This window comes from Marmota marmota, unplaced genomic scaffold, assembly GCF_001458135.2.
Source record: "Marmota marmota marmota unplaced genomic scaffold, marMar, whole genome shotgun sequence".
In the NCBI taxonomy this organism is placed as follows: domain Eukaryota; kingdom Metazoa; phylum Chordata; class Mammalia; order Rodentia; family Sciuridae; genus Marmota; species Marmota marmota.
Window position 1 is genome coordinate 5,520,938 of NW_026000102.1, and position 14,956 is coordinate 5,535,893.

The 14,956-nt window shown below is 61.9% G+C and overlaps 1 protein-coding gene across 25 annotated transcripts; it reads left to right on the forward strand.

The window, feature by feature from the left end:
• Window positions 1-1,041: 1,041 nt before the first annotated feature.
• Window positions 1,042-14,751, forward strand: LOC107155560. Of its 25 annotated transcripts, none has more exons than XR_007340819.1 (9): window positions 2,591-2,733; window positions 3,758-4,889; window positions 5,666-6,388; window positions 6,490-10,605; window positions 10,764-11,721; window positions 11,880-12,085; window positions 12,446-12,491; window positions 13,080-13,132; window positions 13,661-14,428. XR_007340819.1 is itself a non-coding variant. In XM_048783747.1 (6 exons), exons 2-6 carry the CDS (start codon window positions 4,684-4,686, stop codon window positions 14,648-14,650), a joined length of 585 nt encoding a protein of 194 aa, XP_048639704.1. In that variant the 5' UTR covers window positions 2,591-2,733; window positions 3,758-4,683; the 3' UTR covers window positions 14,651-14,751. The 25 variants fall into 25 exon arrangements, 2 of the variants coding, with proteins under 2 accessions (XP_048639704.1, XP_048639705.1); XR_007340820.1 differs by having other exon boundaries at window positions 11,880-12,051; XR_007340834.1 differs by having other exon boundaries at window positions 3,758-3,952; window positions 4,691-4,787; window positions 5,666-5,758; window positions 6,288-6,388; window positions 11,880-14,436.
• Window positions 14,752-14,956: the final 205 nt, after the last annotated feature.

Below are 14,956 nucleotides of genomic sequence, written 5' to 3' on the forward strand. Positions count from 1 at the left end.
GTGTGTGTGAGTGTGAGTGTGTGAGTGTGTGTGAGTGTGTGTGAGTGTGTGAGTGTGAGTGTGTGTGAGTGTGCAGGTGCGAGTTGAGTGTGTGTGAGTGTGAGTGTGTGAGTGTGCATGTGCGAGTGTGAGTGTGTGTGTGTGTGAGTGTGAGTGTGTGTGGGTGTGTGAGTGAGTGTGTGGGTGTGTGTGTGTGAGTGTGAGTGTGTGTGTGTGTGAGAGTGGGTGTGTGAGTGTGTGTGGGTGTGTGAGTGTGTGGGTGTGTGTGTGAGTGTGTGAGTATGTGTGTGTGTGAGTAAGTGTGCATGTGTGTGTATGTGTGAGTGTGTGTGAGTATGTGTGTGTGAGAGTGTGTGTGTGTGTGAGTGTGTGGGCTTGTCCATGCATGTGTGGGGCTGGGATTTGATGGACACTCCGGAGTCCTTCTCTGGGTAGCAGTCACTTGAGTCTGTTATGCATGCGGGTTGGCATCATGTGCCGCCGCCATGGTCCACCCTATTACATTGTTCCGACATGTCACTCCCCAGCACCCCCCCCCCCCCCCCAGGCTCCACATCAGCCCAACCACTACAGCAGTGGACGCTCCTGACCCCAACCGCGGGCTCAGGTCTTCACTGGGCCACGTGCCTGCTGTACCTGGAGCAGGTCCCTTAACCAGTGTCAGCCTGATTCCTGTGACAGCAGCCTGGTGGCTCCAGCACTCCTGCGGCTGCTGGGGAGCTCTGGCGGGACAGCCCAAGCCAGGCACGCTGTCGGTGCCCGGGAGAGTGACGAGGCAGGCCAGCGTACCCCGGCCACGCGCCTCACCAGCCACCCCCCGGGTCCTGTGAAGCCAACCCGGCAGAGCCTCTGCCTCAGAAAGGACCAGGAAGGGCCACTCACAGATGAGGGAGGAGGAGAGCGGCCTGGAGAGATGGCCAAGGAGGGCCCAGTGTGCAGAGGCCAGATGGGGACGCGGGTCCCGTGTGCGTCGGGCGCTCATCCGCGACCCGCTTGGTGAGAGGCCTCGGAACAGATCATTTTCTGAAGACGTAACTCTGAGTGGTCACAGGGACAGTGTGGTGGACAGTGTGTCACGTCATGTGCGGCCCCAGGCCATGTGGGGCTCAGAGCCTGTCCAAAGCAGTAGTGGCACGTGCCCACGCCTGAGTCCCCTGTCAGCCAGCGGCCGAGGCGGGGGACCGGGAGGCTTCAGGCCCAGGCCCTGCAGACGCCTTGGCAGGGCCCAGCGTGTCCCCCTTCAGGAGGGCCCCTCCTCTCGGGGCGCCTGGCAGGCCCGCATGCCGTCGTCCTTCCTGATGGACGGCCCTGAGTCCAGAGAGAGTGGTGATCAGGTGGACAGTTTGCTGAGGACAGCGAGGGGGAGGGCTAGTCCTGCCCTCATCCCCTGTGGCTCTCCAGGCACCTGGTCACCTGGCCATGGCCCCTGCTAAGGGCCTGTACCAGGTGGAACAGGAAACCCCACCGTGCTGTGGGTTGAACAAAGCCAGCGTTTGTCTCTCTCCTGTAGCAGGGAGCCCAGAGGCAGGCCCCTGGGAACTGTCCAACCCTGGCTGGAGGGAGCCCGGAGGACACAGCCTCCTCGGGATCTCAGCCCCAGATGTCCACTCTCACCCCCAGCCCGGGGCCTCCGCACGGTGTCTGTGGTCACGCCAGAGCAGGGAGAGGTCAGGGGCAGAAGGCACAGTGGACTGATCCTGTCCCCGTCAGGAGCTGGAGTGGGCTGAATGATGGAGCCCAGAGGCACCACGTCCCAACCCTGGAGCCTTAGGTGTGGCCTCGCGGAACTCGGCTGCTGCATACGGGGCCAGTGCAGGATCTCGAGACAAGGACATTACAGGTGAGCCCCAAACACCATCTCAAGTGTCCTCAGGAGAGGGAGGAGGGGCAGGTGGAGACGTGTGGCCACAGGAACTGTACAAACCACCAGCCACTGGGGGCACGGGACAGCCCTGGAGCCTTTGAGGGGTGTGGCCCTGCCAACACCTTGATTTCCGCCCAGTGGGGCTGATTTTGGGCTTCTGGGCTCCAGAACCTGAGGATGAACTGTGGCTGGCTGCCGCCCCAGTGGCAGTCCTTCCTTACATCAGCCCGGCAGCCCCTACGTCTCCCCTGAAGCCCTGCCGCGGCTGCTGCTCAGTCGGGCTCACAGCGTGTCAGGGGATCACTCCAGCTGCCAGGGAGGCTGCCGTGGGCTGGCACTTTCAGCCAACTCTATGATGCCTTCGTAAAGTTTGGGTTGTGTTAAGACCAGAGCAGGGCACAGCGGGTCCGGCAGGCAACCAGCAGCCTCTGCTGCGTGACCAGAGCTCTGGGGCTTCTGAGAAGAAGAGAGGGCTGCGGGGCTGATGCAGAGAGGACCGGGAGGGGGCCACTCTTCTGGCCTCAGTGCAGCGTAGGTGCTCGACCAGGGAAGGGGGTGGACTGTCCTTCCAGCCGCCGACCCTGCCTCTGCGGAAGGTGCCTTTTCTGGTTGCTTGACAACTTAAGTGAGCTTTGGGCCTTGTGGTTGTTTGGTAGCGTCTCTCTGGGCACAGATCCCTCGGTGGGGGGTGGGGCTGGCGTGACGATGGCCCGTGACCGGCAGCCAGGGTGATGGGAGGGAGAAGGGCAGGGCTCTCACAGGGAAGGAATGGGAGGAGAGCCGTTTAGCTCCGCCAGAATCGGACCCCAAGGCTGGACCTCCGCGGCGGTGGGAGCCCGAATCGCAGGCAGGTTGCGCCCCAGCAAAGGGTGAGTCAGGGTGGGGCGAGGCTCCCTGGGCCCCCACCGGGCCTCGGGGGTCCTAGAGGCAGGGATGTGCGGGCTGCCTCTCCGCTCTGCAGTAGCCCCTGGTGCTAGAGTGTGCCACCCTGGCACCAGGGCAGGGCACAGGCACGGCACCTCAGGAAGCAGGGGACACATGCTGGGGAGGCGGGAAGGAGTCAAGGTGCGCGCCACGCAGCCGGGAGGACGCGCTGAGAGGCACTGGGGAGGCTGGTGGGCCCCGTGAGGCCACGCAAGGCGCTGACGACCGGCTCTCTTGAGGATACATTCCCGGGGTGTAGACTGACTTCTCAAGGGACCCAGAAAGAAGTCCCAGACACACGTTTCCTAGAGTCAAAGCTAAGGCAGAGGGAGGGCGGGGCCCAGAGGCAGGAAGGCCCCCAGCTCAGCCCAGCTCCAGGGAGCCCCCTGGTCCGTCCTGGGCGAAGACAGGGGAGTAGAGAGCCAGCCCCTCTCGGCCCTGGGGGGGGGGGGGACAGAGGGAGGCAGAGGGACAAAGGCAGCCAGGGTGTGTGGGTGAGGCCTCGAGGCCACGGGCAAGGACGGGTGGGGCAGGGACCCTGTGCCTGTGCCCAGTGGTGGTCAGGTCCCTGCTGCTGCCCTCACGCCTCTGCTGTGACACTGGGTGGGCCCCATCACGGTGAGAGGTCATGGTGAGGCCCATCAGGGAGGGGGGACGCCTCGGTCTCCCACAGAGACTCCTGCCCGTGGAGGTGCCCTGAGGGTGGCCACAGAAGGGCAGGTGGCAGGGACAGGAGACACCTGCACCTCCCGGTGGTCCCAGGTGCACCCTGGGAAGTCACGTGGAGTGCATCAGAAGGACCCGGGGGTCCCAGCACCATCTGGAAGCATTCCTCCCATCTGCTGGCAGCCTCTGCCTGGGGGGCTCCAGGGACAGCGGCCTGGTCAGCTGAGGACGCTGTTGCCGTGGAGGCCAGCCTCTTGGCAGGACACGGCTCTGCTCAGCCCGAGTCCTTCTCCCCAAACCCAGGAGCCCAGGGGCTGGAGATGCCGCCTCTGAAACAGGAAGAGGGGCCTTCGCGCCTGTCCTCCTAGTCCTTAAGCCACTGGTCAGTCGGGGCGTGGCTTCAAGGTTGGACTTTGACCTTCATGAGGCAACTTGCCCAGGATGACCTGTCCTGCTGTGGAGCCTCCTAGGACTGCTGGTGATCGGGGGAGCGTCAAGGTGAGGGGGAGAGTAGAGCCGGCGCCCACGGGAGGGCTCAACGTGGGATGCTTCAACTTCACGGTGGCACCAGAGCTGCCTCTTCCAAGGTGACCCGCCCGAGACAGCCGACACTTTATGACAAAATAGGGTTGGGGCTGGGCGGTGCTGGCAGCTGTGGGTGGCTGTGGTGGCTGTGTCGAAGGCAGGCGAGGTGGGGCCGTGATCATCACCGGTGAGCTGCATCACACACGTGTCCCACTAATGTGGGCTTGTCAGGACGCCCCCACCGTGAGTCGAGCCGAATGACCTGGACTGAGTTAACCGAGTCCACTCCATTTCCTCGGCTGAGAACCTCGCTGCTGTCCTGGACCACATCTCCAACTGCGGCCGGCTGCGTCCCCCAGTCAGCTCCTGCGAGGTCTGAGAAGGTCACTAGGCACACCACTTAGTGCTCCAGCCGTGCCTGTGGCCAGCCTGGGAGGCGCAGGGGCCATAGGCAGCATCAGCAGGCGGGTCAGCAGGAGGGTCAGCAGGAGGGGCGTTATGTTTAGATGTGAGTGTACCCCGAAAGATCACATGTGAGACAGTGCAGGAGAGTTTGGAGGAGACATGTCCAGGTTACAGCCTTAGCCTGATCAGAGTTCACCCCGAGGGGATTAACCGAGTGGTGGGGTGTGGCTGCGGAGGTGGGGACTGGGGCGTGGCTTTGGGTACGTGTTTGTGGCTCTCTCTGCTTCTTGATCACCCTGATGTCAGCTGCTTCCCTGGGCCACACACTCTGCCGTGACGTTCAGCCTCACCTCGAGCCCCGAGGAATGGAGCCAGCCTTCCATGGACTAAGGCCTCCGAGTCCGTGAGCCCTCAAATAAACTCTTCCTCCTCTACAGTTGTTCTGGTCAGATCCTTGAGTCCCAGCAGTGAAAAAGCTGACCGAAACAAGGGGTCAGCAGCAGAGGTCAGCAGGAGCGGTCAGCAGGAAGGGGTCAGCAGGAGGGGTCATCAGGTGGGGACTGCAGGAAGGGTCTGCAGGAAGGGGTCAGCAGGAGGGGTCATCAGGTGGGGTCTGCAGGAAGGGGCTCAGCAGCAGAGCTCAGCAGGAGGGGTCAGCAGGAGGGGTCTTCAGGAGGGGTCTTCAGGAGAGATCATCAGGCGAGGTCTGCAGGAAGGGGTCAGCAGGAGGGGTCATCAGGTGGGGTCTGCAGGAGGGGTCTGCAGGAGGGGTCTGCAGGAGGGGTCTGCAGGAGAGATCATCAGGCGAGGTCTGCAGGAAGGGGTCAGCAGGTGGGGTCTGCAGGAGGGGTCTTCAGGAGGGGTCATTAGGCAGGGTCTGCAAGAAGGGGTCAGCAACAGAGCTCAGCAGGAGGGGTCAGCAGGGGCTGCCTCATCAGGAGGCTTGGCCAACCAACCGTGCTGGAGTGCTGCTTCTGCCCTGAAGTGGTCATCCAAGGTGAAGTCCTGTCCAGGGTTCAGTGCCTGTCGGGGCTGGGCAAGGACCGAGGGTGTCTCCTGGGCTTTGGCTTTGCCCTGTGCCAAGCCCAGGACCGAGAACGTGCTCTCGCTTGGGAAAAACCTCCCACTTAGACCCGTTTTCCTGGTCACCCCACTGACTTAGGCAGGCGGGTGTCTAACCCCGACCTCGCTGTGCCCAGGCCTGGTCTCGGTGTCCTGTCTGCCTGACCCGCCCTTGCAGGGGCTCCCTGCTCACACACGTGTGGCCTGGGCTCTGCACAGGTGGTCTCCTGTGTGCTTTGCACGTCCTACTGGTGGGGTCCTTAATCAGCCTTGTCCTGTGGACGCAGGTGGCGAAACCGAGGACAAGAGAGGGTAAGTGACTTGGCTGAGGTCCCGCGGCAATGGGTGACAGAGCCAGGATCCAGACCCTGCCACACTGCCTCCCTCCGCTGTCCGCCCCTGGAGCCCTTGGGCTGAATTTCCCTGCCGGGACCCTGGCTGCCCCAGGACTCGCAGGAGGCTGCCCGCTTGGCACTTCCCTCCTGCCGGTTACTCTGCTGGCCCTCGAGCCTCAGTCACTGCCTCCTGCGGCCGTCTCTGACCCCTCTGCAGTCTGGAGCACGTCCTGGCTCTTGCTTCCCAGGGGTCGGGCCACGCGCCCTCTGCAGGCCTGTTCCTCGCGGGGCCCAGCGGCGCAGCCCAGTGCTTTCTTTCCCTTTAAGCTGGTCTAACCTGGGCTCAGGCTGGGCCTCTCTCAGTCTCGAGGAGCAGCCTGCCCTTCCCGTCTCCTTCCCCTGGCGTCTGCCTGGCGCTTTTCCTCCGCGGCCGCCCGTCTGGCTTCTGGAACCTTCTGTTCTGCGTCCCACTGCACCAGCCTCCTGTCACCTTCCTCCTCCCACAGCCGCCGTTCCCAGGGGAATTCCAAGGCACAGGCTCAGGCTACGCCATTCCCTCTGCGCCCAGAGACGGAAGGTCCCTGTGCAGTGGGCAGCGCAGCCCCTGGTGAGCAGTGGGCCCCTGTCCCCTCGTCACAGGAAGGGGCTCGTGACCTCTCAGCCAGCCTCAAGCAAGACCCCGCCTTCTGCCCGTGTCGCCACATCCAGGGCCTTGGGAATCGAAAGCCAGGATCAGAATTTGTGTGACTAATGACCCAGGGTCCCTGGAGACCCTCGGCTGGGGTGACTGGTAAGAACCCCCCAGTTCAGGGTTCAAGGTCAGCGTTTCACAGCTGCTTCTCTTGGCCTTGAAGGCCACTGGAAATGAGGGGAGAGAGAGGGAGAAAGGGGAGGGGAGGAGAGCGGGGACGGCCGGGGAGGGAGGGGTGCTCTGGCCAGCTGACCAGTCCCTGCCCACGGTGCTGGACCCTGACCCCTTGAAGCGGAGCCTTGTCCCGGCTTCTGGCACCGGCAGAACCCAGTGACTTCAGCGGTTTTGAGTTCCGCCTCCTTTGCCAGCTGGCCTCCGGAGAGACGGTGAAAAGCAGCCAGAACGGGTTTCTGTTCCCTTAAAGCCCACGCACCCAGGACTCCGTTCCCCGAGCCGGGCCTGCAGAAATGGCACATCAGCTGTCGGTCGGCCCAGGCTGCGCTTGCTACAACAGCACAGGCCCCAGGCTGTGCCTCCAGGGCTGCAGCCACGGGCCAAGGTACCATCCCGCAGAGCCCAGCGCACTCACCCCAGGCCCTGTGGTCCACCGGGCTGCAGGACGCCACGGGTTCCCCAGAGGAGGAAACCAGGAGTGCGGTGGGTCCCAAGGCCTCCGGTCACCTGCTCGGGCCTGCACCCCGGGATCTCCATGGTGCCTGTGCCCCCAGCTTCCCATCTTAGTCTCATGTATTCCTGAATTTGACTTCACTTCTGTGGGCTGTTGGAGGAGGTGACCACGGCCCTCTCTGGGGGACATGTTGATCTCCCTGGCCCCCGGCCTAGAGCTGTGCCCCTAAGTGCACCGCCCCTGGAGGGGGTCAGGACCTCCCTCTGCAGGCCGGGTGGGGGCGGGACACCTCGTCCGCATGCTCTTCTGTGCTGGGCTGAATCGTGACCCCACTGGACGCCCACATTCCTGGCACCTGTGAGCTGGTCATCTCACAGGCAGAGACTCTGCAGGTGGGGTTAAGTCCAGGAGCCTGAGATGGGGAGGTCACCCTGGGTCACCCTGTGGGCCCAAGTATCCCCAGGGTCCTTCTAAGAGGGGCACAGGAGGGTCACAGCCCGGATGTGCGGATGGGGCTGAGGCCCGGGGGCTGGGGACGGGCTGGTGCGGGCAGCCTCTAGAAGCTGCGAAAGGCCAAGGAGTTCCAGCCCTCCCCCGGAGCCTCGGGTCTGCCGGCTCGCCTCGGATTTCTGCTCTCCAGAACTGTAAGATAATAAGTCTGTGTGGACTCCAGTCTTGTCATTTACAGTAATTTGTTCCGGCAGGGCTGAGACTCTAAAGCACAGCTCTGCCGTCAGCTGGGGAAAGAGGCCAGGAAGGTCACGGGGCCTCCCCACGGAGAGGACCGAGAGACGGAAGGGAGGGTGCTCAGAGGGACACCGAAGCCCTGCAGTGTGGCTCCTGGCCTCTGCTCTGCTGGCCCGCTGCACCGGGCCTTGGGGGGAAGCGGAGCCCAGAGCAGCACGGGGCTTGGGGAGGAGGCGGGCTCTCCTTGTCACAAGGTCACGAAGACCGGACAGCGCCCTGTGCTGCATTCAGCTATCGCCTCCTCATTATTCATCCTGACCTCTTTCTGCCTCTCGATAGCGTGAGTGAGTTCACACCATAGGACTTGCCCTGCCCACTGAGCAGGGCATGGCTCCCAGGGACAGCAGGACATATACAGGATCCAGGTTCAAGCTCGGCCCCACCCGACCCTGCTGGCCACCCCGCTCTGGCCACACACCTGGCCACTGGGGAGCAGAGAGGGTGCAGCGTGGGCTCAAGGCGCTGACCAGCGCTGAGGAGCCTTCTGCTGGCTGGAAGTAGCCCTTCAAGTCGCCCCAGGAGAGGGTCCTCAATCCTGGCACTGCAGACCCTCAGTGGGCGAGGTCCCCGAGCCCTCTGCCCACTCTGCCCATCCTCACGCCTGACCGGCTGTCCTCATCTGCACTTTCCCTTCCTTGGGTCTGTGTCTGCTTTGCAAGTGGGTGCCTGGGTGGTCCAGGTCTGGCCCAGCAGCCACTAAACAGAGAGGTGTCAAGAGCTGTCCCCAGAGCAGGAAGCATGGAGACCCGTGCACGGCCCCCCTGCTGCCCTGCCAGGGCCACTCTTGGTCTTCGCGGCACACACGGCTCACCGGGAATCTTGTTAAAATGCAGATTATTGTTTAGGAGGGCTGGGCTCGGGGCTGTGTGTTTTATTTCCGGTGCTGCATTCTCCCCTATTTATCTTTTACCTGGAAACGAAGTCACGTAGACTATGCCTGTGTGCGCATGCACAGAGATCTAGCTTCACGGCCTGCTGCAATGTTTCCATACACACTCGGTTTGCAGAATGGCTAATCAAGCTGATTAACAACGTCTGGGCTGGTGCCTGCATAGGTCCCGGACCCCTGTGCGAGTGATAGCGTCCCAGAGAGATTGGAGGTGGGTCTCTGTGACCCTGGGACCTGGAGCACAGGTAGTGCTGCAAAGGAGTCAGTAGAACCTGGCAGGGTGTGGGGTGCGTGGCTGTGTGACGCTGGGGCTGGTGCCACAGGTACTCACCCTAAGACAGGAGGCCCTTCCTCTGTGTGAGGCCGAGGAGCCCGCTTGGCTGGGATGGGTGCTTATCCCCTGGCCCAGATCACAGAGGCTCACCAGTGTTGGTCCCCGTCCCTTGTCCCCAACATGCCCACGGCTCCACTGGACACGGGGAGGCCCACCTGGTCCTGTGAACTTCCTGACCTTCCTGTGCTGGGCAGTTCTGAGAATGTTACTGGACTCTTCTAAGCCAGTTTCTCTATCCCTGAACCGTTGCTGCTGTTCCCTGTCAGTTGCCGTGGGGACCAGGGAAGTGGGGGATGCGGGGTGCTGGGCGGGGCGTCGCGGGCCTGTTGTGCATCAGCAGTTCCTGTGGAACGTCTCGCCCCCTGGATCCTGACCCAGCATTCCAGACCTCGGTCACCTCCAGGGAGGGCCCAGGGTGGGTGGGTGTCTTTCCCACACACTTGCCCAGCAGGGGCCTGCAGGGGGCTCCTGAGGCTGCACCCCGCACCCAGCACCTCACCAGGCACCGAGTGACCTTGGCTACAGGGTAGAGACGGGAAGAGGCGATGGCTGGGCTGGGGCCCTCATGACTTAAGGGGTTCACCAAGCAGCCCCCAGAGGAGGGGAAGCAGGAGCCCAGGCCCTCGGCTCAGTTTCAAAGCTAAATTGAAGGGACATGGGTTAAAGGGACTCCCGGGCTCCCTTCTGGTCGGACCCACTGACTCCCCAAGGCAGGGAAGTGGATCGAGACCTTGGGGACTGCCTAGAAAGGCAAGTGGATGCTGGCCCTCAGGTCTGTGCCAGGCCGGGGGTCCAATGTGTCAGGCACCACAGAACCGGGGATCTGGTTCTTCCTTCTGATACCAGGAGGAAGGAAAAGTTCCCCGGCAACCCCCTGTCCATCCCTCAAGATCCAGCTCTGGTTGCCCTTCCCTCCCCCTCATACACGGGGCCCTCTGCATTTCCCAGACCAACTCAGGTCAAGTTAGCTGCCCACACGTCTGTGTCCCCTACCACCCCGAGAGCCCCCAAAGCCCCTAGAGGACTAGGGAAGAGACTCTGGGTTGTTTACCTTGAAGGGCCTGGAGATTAGAACGTAGTAGTTGCTTAATTAACATCCGAGTGAGCTGATGCTGCTTGGTGCCCATCATCTTCTCCCTGAAGGTACCAGGAGGCTCCTTCTCTTGTGTGCCTTCCACTGAGGAGCTTCACAAAAGCCCCAAGCCCTGTCCCCTCTGGCCCCTGGATGACCGGCCCACTCTCCTGGCCCTGGACGTGTGGGGCTGGGCCCTCAGGAGTCTGCCCTGGCCTCGCTGGAAGGCACCTGTGGCTGTGGCGGCCGCGGAGCGTGTCTGGGATTGATTTCCGTCCTCATGATCTAGGCTGCAATTGATCTCTCAGGTAGAGGCTGTGCACTTAATGAAGTGAGGGCCACTCAGCTCCATCCGAGACAGGATTCCGCGCAAGGACAATCGCCCTTCTGGTGACAGCTTCTCTCTTTTAAAAATAAATAAAATGCAATGAAAATAACTCAGCGGACGAGGTGGCGCAGCAAGGTGGGCGGGGAGCCGGAGGTCGCCAGCAAATTCCCACCCCGGGGGCGGGAGGGGGGAGACCAGGTAAAGGGTTGTATTATGATTATTATCATTTCTCCAAACTTGGGAGAAATGTACCGTGTTGACTCAGAAAAAAGACAGAGAGGATCTTTACTCAGCAGGAGGACGTTCAGGATTTGATTTCCCCTACCTGAGCCCTAAGATCTCCACACAGGGAGACGCTTCCCCGGGACACTCAGGTTTCCTTGAGACGAGGCGCATGCAGCTCTGCTCTCCTGCAGGGACCCTTGGGCTTGCAGGTGGCCCACCTTCCTGGAAGGCCACCCGGCTGCCCTCGGGCGCTCTGTCGGGGGCCGTGGGACCTCCAGGCTGGCCGCAGTTGAAATGAACGTGTTGGGATGTCAGTGGTCAGACCCGCCCAGCTCCAGGTGGAGGAGCACCCGTGTCCCCTGGATGTGCTTCCGTGAACACCTACTTGAAGTCGGTCCCTGAACCCAATGACCAGCCACCGTTCCTGTGACCCACTGCCCCTTTTTCTGGGGATTTTCCAGGCTTCCATGTTGAAAGTCCCACGTGGCAGGAGGATCCTTGTTTCCAGGCAAACTGGGAGAGCGGGTCACCCCAGCTGAGACGGCACAAGACTTTGCAGCTGTGGGAGGGGGTGGGGGAGAGCTGCGGGTGGCCCTCGGAGAGCAGGACAGAGGAGGGCAGCGGCCCCTCCTACCTCTGCTGTGGCTGTCCATTTAAAGACTCGGGTTGTGTAAGGCCACGCGGCTCACAGGGGAGAGCGAGGCAGGCGTGACAGCACCGGCCACCTGGGGAGGGACATCCAGGGACAGGACTCCCGTGAAGGGTCCCCCAGCTCTGGCTTTGGGCTCCACCACTGTGCACACGTGTCACGTTGCCTAGGGGACAGAGCTGCCAGGCCTGTCCTGCTCCCACGGCTGTCCCTGGGGTCTTCCGAGCCTGGAGGTCTCCTCTGCACAGCGTCCTGTCCCAGGACTGCATCTGACCGGGGGCAGCAAGGAGGAGGTGCTGTGTCCTCCCTGTCCCCATGTCCCAGCAGCTCGGCCTGCTGCCACTGTCCTTCATCATGGGAGGAGCACAGCCTGTGTGGTGAGCGCTCCAGAAACACCCCAGGTCCCACAGACGTGGCCAGACCACCCTGGAGATGGACCCCTGGGCATTGCTCGAATTCTTTCCTACAAACAAGCAACTCTGATGAACAACGGAAAGGGAGGCTCCACGGTCCCATCTGGGCTGTCGTTTCGCAGGCCTGGGACCTGTTGGGAGAACTGGCTGTGGACATGTGCAAGGAACTCCTCGGCAAAATGGGCCAAGCTGGTCACCTCATACAGTTCCTACAGATGAAGAAACAGATGGTCAGAGAAGCCTCCAGCCGCCTGATTCCTAAGTCTGTGCTGCTCATGGTGTCTCTTGGCTGAGGTGACTACATCATCCTGTGGCCACTGGACCATGTGTATGTCTTTTGGAGCTGGGCAGTGTGGCAGGGCTCTGGTGTGGTGGACTTAGAGGGTGTGTCGCCTAGGGGCAGGTGTGGTCACTTGGCTGAGTGCCCCACACTGTGGTCATGGTGGCTGGTTCTTGGCCATCAGTGGGCTGGCTTTGTGTCCTGGGCCGTCGCCCTTCAGCTCTTGGTGTCCTTTTCTCCACCAAAGGCACCGGGCAGCGTCGGCCTTTGCTTGGGAGACCTGGGCTGGCTGCGGTCGACTTTCTTCAAACGGGAGTCCGGGTCGGGACGGCCTGTGGCGCGGCTGAGAGTCTGCAGGACCCGGCACCAACTGGAGCCCTAATTAATGTTTGCTTTATGATGTTCCAGGGAACGGTCGCTCGATGAGATAATGCAGATAGGATTTTTAAAAAGCGTGAGTTCAATTTAAACAGCAGCACAGCAGATGCGCAGCAGCCCGGCCTGCTGCAGGAGGTTGCTAGAAGCCACTGTCCCCTTCCTGAGTCTGGGTCCGTAATACTCCATTAGCTGAGCCTCCGGGAGAACACGGGTCAGGGAGCCCTTCAGGTGGCGCTCACCCGAGATATGGAAGGCAGCAGGGCCCGCTGGGTGGGACGGAGGGACCCCTGGATTCAGGTCTGGATGCCCGAATGGGGACTAGAGAGTCACCTGCGGAAGGAGCCCGTAGCCCAGCTCAGGGCGGAGAGGAGGCTACGTTCCCTGAGGATTTCTGTGTGAATGACGTGCTGCGGAGATTGCAAACCCCAGACTTAGTCACTGCTGCGTGACTCGGGGGTCAGAGGTCCAGAGTGGTCTGCGGGCTGGAGTGTCTGGAGCGTTGACCGGGGGCTCCTTCTGCAGCTCCAGGGCTGCCCGCCCGTCACCTGCCTTTTCCAGTGGCCCCCGTGGTCCTGGCTCATGGCTGCTGCCTCCCCTGGAGGCCTGTGGTGGCCTGTCCTGCTGCCATCTCCTGTTCTGACTCTCCTGCCCCTTCCATCTCCAGGGAGCCTTGTGGCCACTGGGCCCACCCGGTCATCCACAGTTCCCCAGTTCAAGGTCAGCTGCTTCAAGGTCAGCCGGTTCAAGGTCGTCAGCCGGTTCCTGACCTTAATTCCGTTTGCACCCTGGAGCCCCCCGTGGTGGAGCCCGACACCCTCCCGGGTTCTGAGGCTTAGGATGTGGATATCTGGGGCTCATTGTTCTGCCGACCACGATGCCGACGTTCTGCCTCAGAACAGCGATGCTCTTTAGGTCACTTGCTTTTCTATTTATCTATCTTTTAATTTCGAAGAGAAGACGCACAGAAGGAGCGGGACCTGCCAACCTGGGGTTGGGTCCCACAGGACCCGGGTCACTGCTCAGGCCTGGTCTGCGCTGCTTAGCCTCCGGGCTGCAGGTGGCTGCTCCTTCATCAAGAACCAAGTCCTTGGTCCTGTCTGCCCCGCAGTGTCACCTGGGGGTGGGGGACAGATCAAAGACGGAGAGAAGGAAACGCTTCCGAATTGCAGACGCCCTGAGGTGCGCTGTGGTTGTGCCCAGTTTCGTGGGTCGATCCCAAGCCTGAGTCCAAGCCGCACCCCTCAGGAGCACGTCCGGGTCCCTGGAATGCGCTTGCCACCTGCCCCTCCAAATCCCAGGACCAGCACGGAGTTGTCGGAACAATGACCTTGGGAGGAGAACTGGCTTCACCCGAAGCCCGTGCCTTGGTGTGGCTGGGGACACCGGCCTGCTCATTGCCAGGCGCTCAGCCACTCGGCCTCTGTCCCTTTGCCTCCGACTTGGTCTGAGACTCGAGTCCAGGGGACGCCCGTGGTGAGCAGGGGCACCCGGGAGCCCCATCGCGATACAGAATGTGCCGGCACCTGACGTCCCTCCTGCCCCCCACCCCGCACACAGCAGACTGACTTCTTAAACCGAGTTCTGTTCCTCGGCTCCAGGAGGTCACGGAACCAGGAGTTCCGCCCTCTGGCCCCCGGCTGCTGTCCCCCCCCCCGCCATGTCGAGCTCCATCTGTGCCGTGAGCTCTGTCTTCATGCCACCGAGGTCCTCCCTGGTGTGACTGTGCCCTCTCTGCCCTCCTCCTGATGGGCCCTGGGGAGGTTTCCCATGTCGGGGAGTGAGAAATAAAGTCACAATGGATATTTTTGTTTTAAAAAAGAACAGAGAGCGAGGAGAGTTTGGGTTCCCTGTGTGACACCCACGTTCCCTGGCTCCTGAAAGGGCCACCAGCGGTCCCTAAAGGGGGACAACCAGCACGGGTGCTGTGCCCGCTCGGCAGCCGCTGTGCCCAAGGCGAGCCCCCACACTCTGGCCTGCAGCTCGGCCCAGGCCGGCCTGTGCCCGACACCCTGTCCTTCTGCCGCCCACAGCTTCCTGCGCCCTGCTGGGATGAGCGGGCAGCCGCCAGGGACCCATCTGCACGGCAGACGGCCGAGTGTCACAGAGCCCAGCGCTGCGGCTGCGACCACCTGCACCCCATCCTGTCTCCTTCCCGTAGCTGCGGGGCCTCGCTCCGGTGTTTGTTTATATATTTATGAGCCCCAGAATCGCTGCTCCTGGCACGCTCTTTACTGAACACTACAGCAGTGATCGTGGGATAATTGTGCCGCGATGAGGGAACAGTCAGGGTCTATGCAGTAACTGGATAATAAAAACCAGGGTTTATGGCTGCTGCTCCTGGGGAGATTTATGGCCTTAATCTGACATTACGTAACTAATCATTTCCTGTTCAGAGCGGCCTGCGATGGGCACTGAGACCCTCAGCCAGCGGGTGGTTCTCGGGGAGTAGGAAGGAAGACAAATGCGGGAGGCGTCTCGATTTTCCTGCCCTTGGCCAAGATCCCTGGGCTCAGGCCTCCTCCTTCCTCTTGGAGATGAAGA

Coding starts and splice junctions, on each gene's coding strand:
- LOC107155560 (XM_048783748.1), top strand. CDS start 4,750: ATGGAGCCAGCCTTCCATGGACTAAGGCCTCCGAGTCC. Junction 6,389..6,489: donor AGTGGGCAGCGCAGCCCCTG/GTGAGCAGTGGG, acceptor CGCCACATCCAG/GGCCTTGGGAATCGAAAGCC. Junction 6,572..7,804: donor ACCCTCGGCTGGGGTGACTG/GTAAGAACCCCC, acceptor TTGTTCCGGCAG/GGCTGAGACTCTAAAGCACA.